The sequence below is a fragment of the Podarcis gaigeae genome (assembly GCF_964106915.1).
Source record: "Podarcis gaigeae genome assembly, chromosome: 2".
NCBI classification, from domain to species: domain Eukaryota; kingdom Metazoa; phylum Chordata; class Lepidosauria; order Squamata; family Lacertidae; genus Podarcis; species Podarcis gaigeae.
This window is the reverse complement of record NC_139679.1, coordinates 36107313-36120849: the sequence shown is the minus strand read 5'-3', so window position 1 is coordinate 36120849 and position 13537 is coordinate 36107313. Positions and strand designations below refer to the sequence as shown.

The 13537-nt window shown below is 44.1% G+C and overlaps 1 protein-coding gene across 10 annotated transcripts in view; it reads right to left on the bottom strand.

The window, feature by feature from the left end:
* The window catches only part of LLGL2 (LLGL scribble cell polarity complex component 2), a 68731-nt gene that overhangs the window by 44780 nt on the left and 10414 nt on the right, over positions 1–13537 (bottom strand). For all 10 annotated transcript variants that reach the window (XR_014560951.1, XR_014560952.1, XM_083725648.1 and 7 more), the window contains exon 2: positions 7707–7810. Coding sequence is in view for 8 of the 10 variants with exons in the window: in XM_083725646.1 (XP_083581772.1) it covers positions 7707–7810 (104 nt within the window). In the remaining 2 variants the exon portion in view is untranslated. The remainder of the gene's footprint in view (positions 1–7706; positions 7811–13537) is intronic.

The window sequence follows — 13537 nt, the reverse complement described above, 5'->3', positions numbered from 1 at the left end:
ACTGGCACCTCAGTTCGCTGGCTTTCCTCTTCCCTCCCAGCTCCTTGTTTCCTTTTGTGTCATATCCACTAGACTGAGCCTGCGGGCAGGGAGCGCCTTATCTTTTAATCTCTCTACAGTGCTTAGAAAATACTAGGTGCTTTCTATGTGGTGGTGGTAATAGTAAACATAGTTTAAAACAACCATTTAAAATACAGGTTTTTTTAATTAAAAAAACTATTTCTATCCATGTCCTTTAAGGAACATGGATTCATAGAGACAGTGCTTAACTGTCCCATTGCCTCCAGCTTTGGGGAAGGGCATAAAATAGGAAAAATGGCTTGGATCCAAAGAGCATGTCACATAAATGGAAGGCTCTTCTGCTTTCACAAGGTGTCCCCAGTTCTGCATCATTCACACCCCATTTGAGGCACTATCTAACACCCCCCCCCCCCCGCTTTTTTACAGTGCAAAGGAGAGTGTGGCAGTAGCTGATTTAGCGTCCTTGAATAACCAGAACTAGACTCACAATTTTTTACATTCCACATATCTTCTGTAATGGCTTCAGCTACACAAATAATATTTGTGTTAATGTACTACATTCCATCTAATACTACTTATTTCTTAGTTCCATGAACATTGACCACAGCTTTCTAGCTCTTTATAGCGTTGCAGGTGTGATTACAGATTATAATGAATGAAGCTGATTACAAAGATTTATTTGCACATTTTAGCTTGCACTTACATGCATTCATTTCAGATTTTAAAGGGAGAGAGAGACAGAAACTGCATGCCTGGCTCTATTTTACATCACATGCACCAAGAGACCAGAGGAGCAGGTGTACCTTGAATGGGGGTGGGGGAAGGGAAGAAGAGAGAACAATGGACTTCTTGTAATAGTGCCTTAGCAGAGAGAGAGAGAGAGAGAGAGAAACTCAGAAGGTGATCAGCAGCAACCTTCACTTTTAAGAGCGCTTTTGTTTCCTTTTCGGATCAGGTGGAAAATATAAAAACACAGAAATACACTTTTTGGTTGGGAGTTCTGCCTGCAATTAGAAGCAGTGGTAAACCAGCATACCAACTCCAGCACAAAACTGAAAGGATTTACATTGGCAGCTGTTTCACTCACTTCTGCCATTGTTGTTGAGGTTTTTTTAACAACTGTGAGGGGAACAGCTGCTTTGCAGAATTCTCCTTCAGAAGGGGAGAGGGATGAGGAGAAGTCTAGCCAGCGGTGAATCAGATTTTCACAACTGCTTAGTCAATGAGACACAGCCTGTGTTTACATCAATTAACGGGGCAGGTTAGGAGACACAGAAGAAAGCAAGGAACCCCTGAATTAAGTGGAATGCTTCCAGTTAGGTAAAACACAGGTGAACCAGCCTGTCTGGTAGCTGAGCTTTGCCAATCAGCGAACTTAACACCGCCAGTCGAGACATGCCTGCCCCACAGAGCTTTACATGAGCCAAACTAAGAGGGAGGTACCCCACCTTTATTTTCCTTGAAGAGTTTCATCCTAAACTTCCCCATTCGGCTGACAGCAGATTCCTGCAAGGCACTCACTTGCCACAGTGTTCCTTGCAATGGTCTGAATGGCAGAGGAATACTGCTCCCAGCAAACATGCCATTGTAAACAGGACAACAGAGCCCAATACAATCAAACCTCTGATGTCAAAGGTAATCCATTCCGGAAGACGCTTTGACTTTCAAAATGTTCAGCAACCGAGGCACGGCTTCCGATTGGTTGCAAGAGCTTCTTGCACTCAAGCAGAAGCCGCATAGCACGTTCTGCTTCCAAAAGTTGTTCAAAAACCGGAGCATTTACTTCCGGGTTTTCAGTGTCCAGGGAGCCGAAACGTACGATAACGGAGGCATTCGGGAACTGAGGTTTGTCTGTAAAAGCTACAAGCAGAACTGCTCTTCAGGCAGCACACTAGATAGAGTCTTCCCACCAAAGGATATTCAGGACTGGCATTGAAAGTAAACAGTTTTGGCAAATCCTTTCTAAGATAGCAGTTTATTTATTGAGAATCATCCAACAACCCTGAGATTAAGAGACTTGCGCTCTACCAATACAGCTATCCAGCTCAACAGAAAACAGATCAATATAAAACTGTTTTAACAAATTTGTCTGCCCACCTGTAACAGGGACACAATTTAAAGGGAAGAAACTAAACACAAAAGCGCCTAGCAAGCAACTCAAAATAAGAAGCCATTAAATGCCAGTATGTTCAGAGAAGTAAGGTGGGCTCAGAGCCTTGTTTTTAAAATTGGCACATGCTGGCATTTACTCTGGCATATTTGTAGACCTATAAAATTCAACCTCAACTCAAAAGCTAATGGGTGGTATTCAACTAGGTTTTTACACAGAGCAGACCTACTGAAATGAATGCATCTAACTCAGTCATGCTCGTTAGGTTCAATGGGACTACTCTAGGTAAAACCACACGTCATATACGGCTTCTTTTCAAGTGCTCACATCTGCTTTGCTTTTATCTGTAGGAACATCAAAATACCTCAACCTTAATAAAGCTGCAAAGAGAAACTATGAAGGACTCCAGCCTGCCTCTCTGGCAGTGTGATGCTGCCCTACCTAGCAGCAGAAACCTATGACTAAGCAGCTCAGCCCATCAGCCAAGACTCCAGCCTGGAGCACAATACTTGCAGGCTGCTTCTGCTGGGCTTCTTGCAATGCAGAGTTGTAGCCCCAAAACATCTGGAGGGCCGAGTTTCGGGGTGCCTGTTTTAAACGAAGGCTGGACAGCACTCCAGATTGCCAGCACTGCAAGTGTATGAAAATAAAATGCTGGCTTTTAGGAGCTGCATTAACAGGGTGTTTAATATGTCTCTTTTATTTTTAAAGACGACCTGAAAGTCAGCAGGTTTTAAGACTTGTCTTTAGAATAGAAAAAAAGGGGGGGCGGCAGAGAATGTTGGAGGGGCTAGATTTTGGTTCGAAGTGGGAAATGGCCTCAACAGGACTACCATTGCAGCTGGAAGGGCAAGGGGTCATGCCATTTGGGGCAGGAGGGGGGAGGTTCAGTTTCAAAGCATTCCTTCCCTGCTGCAGTAGTAATACATGGGAACCGCAGTCAGAGAATCCTCCAATCCTAACCCTTGGATCTGATGCAATTCGAAAGGCTTGGAGGCTCAATGTTACACTGTGCATCTGCTGAAAACCACCAAGAGCTTGTTCCTATGTGATACTTAAAACAATATGAAGTCTTAAGTGTTCGAAGCGCTTCACGGGCACGATCCACTTTTAAAACTTAATAAAAAACAATAACTATACACGTCTGTATTATTATCCCCTGTATTGCAGATGCAGGGACTGAAGCCAAGAGAGCAGCTTGCCTAAAGCCACTTTGTGAGTTCCTAGCAGAGGCAAGATTTGAACCAGGGACTTTCCAATTCATAGCTCAGTCTCTTGGAGCACCTGCACATCCATCCCAAAGGTTCTTGGATGTGGGTGTCATAGCTCCCTTGCTGCCATCATAAACCCCAGTCCTTATTGTACAGCCTTTGTCCAGCAGGAGGAGGGTTAAAAATATTTTTAAAAACGGGGGGTGGGGGTGTTGAAATAAGAGAGAAGACACCACTAGAAGAGCCACTCTGTGAAATAATGATATAAGGAGCATTGCCCCTTACTAATGGTTTCAGATCTGAAAAGTAATGTCTTTACTAAAGTATACAGTGGTACCTCGGGTTACATACGCTTCAGGTAACAGACTCCGCTAACCCAGAAATATTACCTCGGGTTAAGAACTTTGCTTCAGGATGAGAACAGAAATCGTGCTCTGGCGGCACGGCGGCAGCGGGAGGCCCCATTAGCTGAAGCGGTGCTTCAGGTTAAGAACAGTTTCAGGTTAAGAATGGACCTCCAGAACGAATTAAGTACTTAACCCGAGGTACCACAGTACTGTTTTCCTTACACTTGCTCAGGATTTCTCCTCCCCAGTCCACCCCCACCCCCCTACAAACTTTGTGCTATGCACCACCTCTTTCCTTCCCTCCACAATTCTATTATTACACTATTTCAAAACCAGGGCGGAGTGCCTAATCCAGCATGGGTGGCGCTTGAAATTGTACCCAGAGAGCAGACACCTTGCAAGAAGGAACTGTTGAAATACTGGGGAATTTATTCTCGGGATAAGCCAAGCCAGGTTGCCTGACCCCTGCAATGTTGGATTTGTTGAACTGTTGAACCGCCCAACAGTTAAGTGCTGTGCAAGGGAAAATTCCAACTAGCTTTTGTCTCTCCGTTCAGAAGCCAAGGGTTACCAATAATATGTCCTCTTCCCCTGACACAGGGTGAACCAACAGACTACCCAGTCACAAGGGATGCAGAGGAGAGGGAAGGAGGTGAAGACACCAGCACCAAACACCTGCTTCTATTACAGCTGATTTGTCTCCCTCCGCAGGAGCCACTTTGAGGGCTACAGCTGAAAAGCAGAATCTACAATCAGGAAGTTCTGTTTTCCATTCTGTTCTGTAGACAAATACGCCATAGAGTCTGACAACTTCTTTTCTTATTTTTAAGAAGCCAAAATTGCACTCAGTAAGTTATCACTTCCCTTGTCATGCTATTCAATATACAAAGACAGAGAAACTGCTTTTGATGTACTGCATGAACAAAAGTCCCAGAAGGGGGGTGGGAAATCCCAGAAACAATTAAGAACAGCTTGTGGCTATAACCACACACTGCACTGACAGCCACATCTACAAGTTCAGTCTTTGCAGGTGCAGTAGAGCAGTGGAAACCCAGTGTTTCCGTACCAGCCAAGATTTTATACCGGCTTCCCAGCCAACCTGGAAAATAATAATAATTCTAGAACTGAGCAAGGACAGAACTGCTTAGACAATGTACATGCATGCTCACACAAAAGTTGCCAGCATTGTGTCACTACTAATGAGTCATCAAGGGCATGGATTTGACTTAGAAATACCATGAATTTGGCTGCGCTACGTGGGTGGATGAGATTTCACAGCAAAGGAGGGGTAGACAGAGCATTCCAGCAGTTTAGGATAGAAGGTTTCTATCATTAGAGTAGGATAGACTTACGCTGGTGCAGGAAGAGGCACAAGCCTTAGAAATGGTTGGTTTAATTATGAAAGGCGCCATTTCCTGTCTTAAAAGCCCCACACATGAACTATGCACCCCAAAGTAAACATCCCTAATTACACCTCAACCTCCCACTTGTACAACAGCTTCAATGTGTTAACTCTAGGTAAAAGTTAGCTGAATGTAACCTATAGTAAAAAAAAGGGGGGGGAATGAGACAAGAAAAAGGTTTCTAAGCAATGTGCATGTGCGCGCACACAAATCTTGCCAATTAAAAATGGAAAGAGCGGTTTCTCATCATGAAGAAGGTTTGATAAACTCATTGAGAAAGTGGCATTCTACTGAGTCACTACTGAATTACTCCACACAGTGAGCTGAACATATCCCTAAGATTGTAGTTAATGGGCTTTTCTACCACCTTCACTAAGACGCTGAAAATTTGAATATTAGATTTAATATGCTTTAAATTACCGGGTTCTGGAACTTTTCCCATTAAAATGTCAATTAATCTGACAGTTTTACACTACCTACAAGGGTCCTTCACAAGCAAACACTCCATCTAGGCAGCACACCACCCAGAAAAACACTTTCCCATATGGAACACAAATAGTTAATTAAGAACAGGTAAGTTAGTACCTGCTCTGGAGATATGGGACTGAGTAAATGGTTAACTATGCAAGGCACTCCAGCACTGCAAAGTATTTAATCTTACCTTGAAAAACACTGGGAAGTCTATCACAGGCGAATGACACCAACGTTATAAATTGTTCCCTCTCCCCATTTCATGCAGATTTTTAAAGGGGATATGTTCAAGTTGTAAATGAATTGCAAGCATCTGACTTTTTTTTTTTAAGCAAGCTGTCTGTTTTTTCTGCCACCAAATCTTATTGCTTTGGCGAATATATGCAACATACACCAGAGAAATTGAGAATAGATTAACAGGACAACTGATGAAAATGTAATGTTTGCGGATTTCAGTTTAAGCAGTAGAGCAGGAGTCAGCAAACTTGTTCAGCAGGGTGCCGGTCCACTGTCCCTCAGACCTTGTGGGGGGCCAGACTATATTTTTTTGGGGAGGGCTATGAACGAATTCCTATGCCCCACAAATAACCCAAAGATGCATCTTTAATAAAAGCACACATTCTACTGATGTAAAAACACCAGGCAGGGCCCACAAATAACCCAGAGATGCATTTTAAATAAAAGCGTTTTAAATACTCATGTCAAAACACAGTGATTCCCGGACTGTCCGCGGTCTGGATTTAGAAGGCAATTGGGTTGGATCCAGCCCCCAGGCCTTAGTTTGCCTACCCATGCAGTAGAGCAATATGAAAAAAGGGCCTAAACAGGACACACTTCCTACACACCTAATTCACACTTTAGCAGATCAAAGTGTGAACAGCACTCCTAGGATAATGGGCAAATGGGGTTCAGATGTCAACAATGAAGCTTTCAATGTGCTGATTCTGGCACCTGGTTACTGTCCAGGATTTCCAAGGTGGGCTATTCATGGGTGTTATTTAGATTATAGTTTTAACGCATGAAAAAACACACACACAGTCCAACACAGAAGTGTCTCAAGTTACCATTCCCAAAATGGGAAAAAAATCAAAGCTTCAACCTCTTAAAAGCTAGGAGTGCTTTGGTGTGGCATCCAACTGAGCAATCAAGTCATCTTAGCTGCCCCCAGCATTTACAAAATACAAGCAGCAATCATGTCCAGCTACGGTTCCCACTGCTAAACATGGCAATCAAGCCCTACATTCCCTTCCTCCTGTTTTTTCCCCCCAACACCATCCTTTTATCCACATGACACTCCTTTTCATGAACGCCAAGGTGTGGAAATTACTACATGTGCACTTGAAAAACACACACACACACCAATAAACCACCCGTAAAAGAGTTTGCAGGATACGGTACGCACCACACAAATTCTATAAATATTTTACTACATCTGAGTCGATAGTTACTCCACTTTGCGATGGAAGATTAGAAGCAGCAAAATGTTAGCTGAAGGTCAAGCTTCTGTACATCCTAACAGAGATCCGTTTACTGTTACCGTGGTTTAGCAATTAAAGCGCTGGCTCATAACACACCTGCTGCCAAAGGAAGAACACAACACAGAGCACTTTTTCACAGTTTTTACCTCAGCGATCGGCAGCGCACAGAGACTGATTTTAAGCTTTTAAAAGAAGCATATTCTAACACTCCTCCCAACCACATCCAAGCATACGGAAATGCATGTAAGCCCGAGAATTGTACACCGCCCCATACGTGTTTATTTAATGGCAGTGCTATAACCAAACCAAAATAGCTCCCATTTAACTCCGCAAAGGAGAAAATACTGCTAAACAAGAGATAAAGGCCCTCTCTGCCTTAAATAAATAAATAAAAGCCACAGGATCTGAATGTCCATCTGGAACTCAGGAAACAATTTGTTAGCTTAAGGCACATACATACATACATAGGACATTGTTGGCAAGCCCCGCACCAGTTTACCAAATATTTGTTTAGTCGTATGCTTTGTGCTAACCTGAAGGCCGAGGAAGGATTGTCCCACACAACGCCCACGTGATCTCACACCTTCCAGCCTGCCTAGGCTGGCTGCTCTTTAAAAGTGTTCATACTAGTTTCCACTTAGGCTGCATTCAGGGCCAAAACTTACCTTGTTAAACTGGAAAAGGTCACGCTTGAGCCTCTCTCTTATTGGGTCATGTCCAGGTCTCAAAAATCTTCTCATTTTCCTCTTTAACCGCTTGGCCTCTAAACCTAAGGAAGAACAAGAAGATTTGATAAGGATCACGTGCAACCTACCTAGAACATTCCACACGAGGAAAACTGAAATAACTTGCATATTTCAGGTCGATTTTCTCTGACTAGAAGTGGAAAAGAGAGCGTACCAGAAGTCAGGAAACAGTTGAGTGATGAAACAGGAGATAAGCATTTTAAAAGATCAATTCTCGAGACTCTCCCAGCTTCCCAGATTGGTTGGCAACCCTGACTGGGATCTGTTTTCACACCAGTCTCATATTAATGAACGAGGGGGAGAGAGGAAGAGGGAGTTCAACTATTCTCATGAGACTAAATAGAATTAAGTTTTTTCTGTGTCAAAAGAAACAGCAGTGTCGCATGCACAAGACTACAACATTATGTTGTTCAGCGTTATTTATTCCAAAGCTGCACCATCCTGGTACATACAAATTGCTAAGGATAAGAACAACCTGCCAGATCAAACCATCTAGTCCAGCACCCTGTTGTCACAGTGGCCAACCAGGGTATATAAACCAGGATTAGGATCCACACTCAACCCATAAGCAGCAAGTGAAAAGAGTAGGAAAGGAGTGAGGAACTGAAAAGCTAGTGCTTGGGACTCTCTCTTGGCCACAGCCAAACCACAACCCTTACTGAGTCTGCTTCATGACCTCCTTAAGTGGTTGCATGTGACTGGAATGTGAACCAGGGTTAGAGAGATGTGTGTGCATGCAGAAGCCTCTTGCACCTGCATGGGTGGAATGTAGCCTACTACAGTGGTACCTCGGGTTACATGCGCTTCAGATTACATACTCCGCTAATAAAGAAATAGTGCTTCAGGTTAAGAACTTTGCTTCAGGATGAGAACAGAAATTGTGCTCCGGAGGCACGGCAGCAGCAGGAGGCCCCATTAGCTAAAGTGGTGCTTCAGGTTAAGAACAGTTTCAGGTTAAGAACGGACCTCTGGAACGAATTAAGTACTTAACCTGAGGCACCACTGTATATTAAAGTAACATCCACCTGCATTGCTCCACCTACTTTTGCCTCTGGCCCCTTGTTGCCCAGGAGGGAGTGAGACCCCTCAGGATGAAAAAGGTTCCCCTTCCCTGAGGGACAGAAAACATCATCCAGCTTTATCTACACCACTGGTGTCCAAACTTCTTTCAAAGAGGGCCAGATTTGATGAAGTGAAGGGCTGTGAGGGCCGACCAAAGTTGCTGATCTTTTTTTAAGATTGAAGTTGTTGAGCTTTTTTATGAAGTTGTGGAATTTTTTTAGGATTGAAGTTGTGGAGGTTTTTTTGGGAATTTTACCCCCGGAAATAAACTGCCACAGGGGCCGGATTAAACCGACCAGCGGGCCGCATTAGCCACCCGAAATGGACTTTGGACATGCCTGATCTACCCCGACTGTTTTGTTATAAATATATAAAGAATAAGGTTCTTGAGAACTTCATACTTTGGGACTTGCAACATCGTGCCCAGAAAAGTTCTGGAGAACTTGAAAGCTTGCTCACTATCTTGTCAAATTTTGAAGGTCTTAATCAAAATACTAATACAGTGGTACCTCGGGTTAAGTACTTAATTTGTTCCGGAGGTCCGTTCTTAACCTGAAACTGTTCTTAACCTGAAGCACCACTTTAGCTAATGGGGCCTCCTGCTGCTGCCGCGCCGCCGGAGCCCGATTTCTGTTCTTATCCTGAAGCAAAGTTCTTAACCTTAAGTACTATTTCTGGGTTAGCGGAGTGTGTAACCTGAAGCGTATGTAACCCGAGGTATCACTGTAAAATTGATAACCTATTCTAAGTTCTTTTTTTTTCTCTCCCTAGTGGACCAACACAACTGCCTAAAATTTTTATGATGTTGAGTATGCAACCTGTGCTCAGAGACTTATTTTTGTCTAGTGGTATCTGGCTAGAATATCTGCATTTTCACAGACTATTTCGGGTGATTAGAGAAAGGTGTAGGTGAGGCCAGGAGCTGTGGTACATAAGGCACCACCAGTAAGAGACTATGCTCTGTTCAAGAGACACCAATTCTCTCTTTTGATCTCTTCAAAGGGGTTGTATTAATCCCTGACACTATGAAAGCCTAGATGTTTTAGCTGAAATTCTAATTCAAAACAGGCACTTGTAGGTTCCAGTGAAATAATCTGTTGCTGCACGGAGGATTGAAGCCTTTATTAAAAATAAAGCAAATGGAAAGCAAGGCTTTCATAAAAGAAGCCGCTCTGCCATATTCTGGGGAACACACAGTTACACATGCAGTTCTACACATTACATTGATGCTTTCTACAGCGGTTGCATGTGGGAGTCTTCCCGGTGTTTACAGTGCTGAGAAAAATATTCAGTGGTCCTTGGTTGATGCATCAAGATCTGGTGTGGAGACAGGTTAATTGTTAATCTGTTTCTACAAAAAACCAAAATCAGCAACTGCCATGGAAGATGCAACAGCCTTAAGGTACCGTATTTTTTGCTCTATAAGACGCACCAGACCACAAGACGCACCTAGTTTTTGGAGGAGGAAAACAAGAAAAAAAATATTCTGAATCTCGGAAGCCAGAACAGCAAGAGGGATCGCTGCACAGTGAAAGCAGCAATCCCTCTTGCTGTTCTGGCTTCTGGGATAGCTGCACAGCCTGCATTCGCTCCATAAGACGCACACACATTTCCCCTTACTTTTTAGGAGGGAAAAAGTGAGTCTTATAGAGCAAAAAATACGGTATTTTGTACCTCTGCAGATACCGCTGCTCAATGCCTCTGCAAAAGCTAATAGGTAAAGGTAAAGGTACCCCTGCCCGTACGGGCCAGTCGTGTCCGACTCTAGGGTTGTGCGCTCATCTCACTTAAGAGGCCGGGAGCCAGCGCTATCCAGAGACACTTCCGGGTCACGTGGCCAGCGTGACGAAGCTGCTCTGGCGAGCCAGCACCAGCGCAGCACACGGAAACACTGTTTACCTTCCCGCTATAAAGCGGTACCTATTTATCCACTTGCACTTAATGGTGCTTTCGAACTGCTAGGTGGGCAGGAGCTGGGACCAAAAGACGGGAGCTCACCCTGCCACGGGGACTCGAACCGCCAATCATGTGATCGGCAAGTCCTAGACGCTGAGCGCCACCCGAGCTTCTTTTTTTTTTCTTTTTTTTAGCAAAAGCTAATAAAAGATGGTAAATACAGGAATAACCCAAAGCAACTGGGCTAACAATAGCATTTGGAGCAGGAAATGCAAAGCCAAGAGTTCAACTACCTTCACTCACAAAACAAGGTGTGAAAACCTTGGAAGGCATTAAGCCTTGGAAGAAAGCAGTTTAAGAAGGGCAAGGCCCAGAACTTGGAGAAGGCCAAGATGAATAGACATGTTTTAGGAAAAGGTGTTTTGTTGGAGGGAAGGAAAAGGAAGATCCAGTAGAGAAGAAGGAAATCTGCAGTTTCACTTAGAAAACTTTGCATACAAACGATGGCTGGCACACTACCCATCTTGCCATTTATATTTTGGGCAGCAGCTGTATCCAATTATTCTTGAGCTGTTTTTGGACCACCTTTGTATCTCACAATAGCAACTTTAAGGCTCTCAGCCACAGCAATAAGCCCAAGTGGCCCCCAACAGAAGAAAGGTTCCCACCGCTGCTGTGGACAATCATTGCAGGGAACATGTTTTCTATGTGCAATGCATATTGGATAAGTTTTTCCCAGTTCTATCAAGCCACACATTTGTTCTTTAGGCTGAAGTGAGAACATGAACCGGGCCAGTAGCCCATCTAGTCCAGCAGCCTGTTTTTACAGTGGCCGACAACCTGATGCCTTATGGGAACAAGACAAGCAGGACTTGAGGCACAACAGTACTCTCCCCCATTCTGCGGTGTCAGCGAGTGGTATTCAGAACCATACAGTTTCCAACAGTAGGAGAACATAGCCGTTATTACTAATAACCACTGGATATGAACTAAGGAGGGTTTGGGTTTTTTAATGCTGAACATACAAAGCTGCTTTCTAATAAGAGTCAAATTATCAGTCCCTCTCACCTACCCTGACTGAGAAGAGATCTCAGTCTGGACAGCCATGTCATTAACTGGGACCTGAACCTAGGAACCTCATTAAAAGGTAAAGGTAAAGGGACCCCTGACCATTAGGTCCAGTCGTGACCGACTCTGGGGTTGCAGCGCTCATCTCGCTTTATTGGCCAAGGGAGCCAGCGTACAGCTACCGGGTTATGTGGCCAGCAGAACTAAGCCACTTCTGGCGAACCAGAGCAGCGCACGGAAACACCGTTTACCTTCCTGCCATAGCGGTACCTATTTATCTACTTGCACTTTGACGTGCTTTCGAACTGCTAGGTTGGCAGGAGCAGGGACCGAGCAACGGGAGCTCACCCCGTCGTTGGGATTCAAACCGCCAACCTTCTGATCGGCAAGTCCTAGGCCCTGTGGTTTAACCCACAGCGCCACCCACGTCCCACAAGGACCCTCATTATTACTTTATTTATTGAATTTATATCACCCTTCATCTGAAGATCTCAGGACCTGTTCACAATACAAAAATACAGGACAAAAGCACAGACACCACCCAACACACATAAAAGCAAGAACGTAAGAAATTAAGGTGGTCTGCCAAGGAGCAAAACAACTGGATTTGGCAGACCACAGGTAAGAATTTCAGCTTTACCCCTGCAGATGCATCTAACAATTGTCCAACTTTGGACTGTAAGACCCTTTTGAATTTTGAGTGGAAAGGTAGACCATAAAGGCTTAAAGCAGGACAAGTAAGTTGCCTCTCAGTATGCTGTTTTGGTACCAGGTAATTTAGCCAAACAGGGCGATGTGAAAATACAAAAATTCTCATAAATCAGCACAGTATTCTACCAAGCATGAAATGTTCAGTTTTAGAAATGAGACCCATATATTTGCAAACGTAACCATATTACTTATAGTATAACTTAGAAGCAGCAAGCAAACAATTTACTGCTGTTTTCTACTGAGGGGCACCATAAAGGTCGCTACCCTGGGGAGGCCACTCATCACACACACTCCAATATGAAATTCTTGGACCACAGCAAAGGTCTTAGCAGCTGGGGATGTTTCTATTACTTTATGCTTATATAAACAAGTGGGCTCATTCTCTCTGCATTCCAGCCAGTAATGAGGTCGCCCCACTGCATGTCATAAATCAAACTATTCCCTTATGAGTTTTGCCACCACACAAGAGTGAAGGATAGACAGCCAAATTAAGGGACAGAAGTTGCAAGGTGAACATATTTTACACCCAACTAGCATGATCTGTAGCAGAAGGGATGCAGCTCAGTAGCACGAAAAGGGGTCCAACGTTTAATTTCTGGCCCAGCGGCCTTGAAAATAAGGGACCAGCAGCCAAAATAAGGGACCTGCAGCCTCACCTGTTCCAGGCACTCCAGTCTTCCTGTCCTCCTGCAGTCTGGTTAAACTCATGCTGGTAGCTTCGAGAACACTGTCCAACCAACTTTGTAACCAGAGGTTCAACTGAATAGAATCTGAATCACATGCACCACAAGGCCTATGCAGCCTCAACTTAAGATGGCTCCCTGGCCTGGCTTTGCACTGCAAAGTTTGCAGCAGCACGTGAAACAAAATGGCGTCCAGCATTCAAAAAACCCCTCAGCTTGCATTAACTAGCCACACACAAGGCATGCAAGTTCCACCCCCCAGTCATTCTTAGACTTCTTATTGGGTGAGCAACACAGCCAAGCAACACAGTTGGAGCCTCCCTCCTCCCT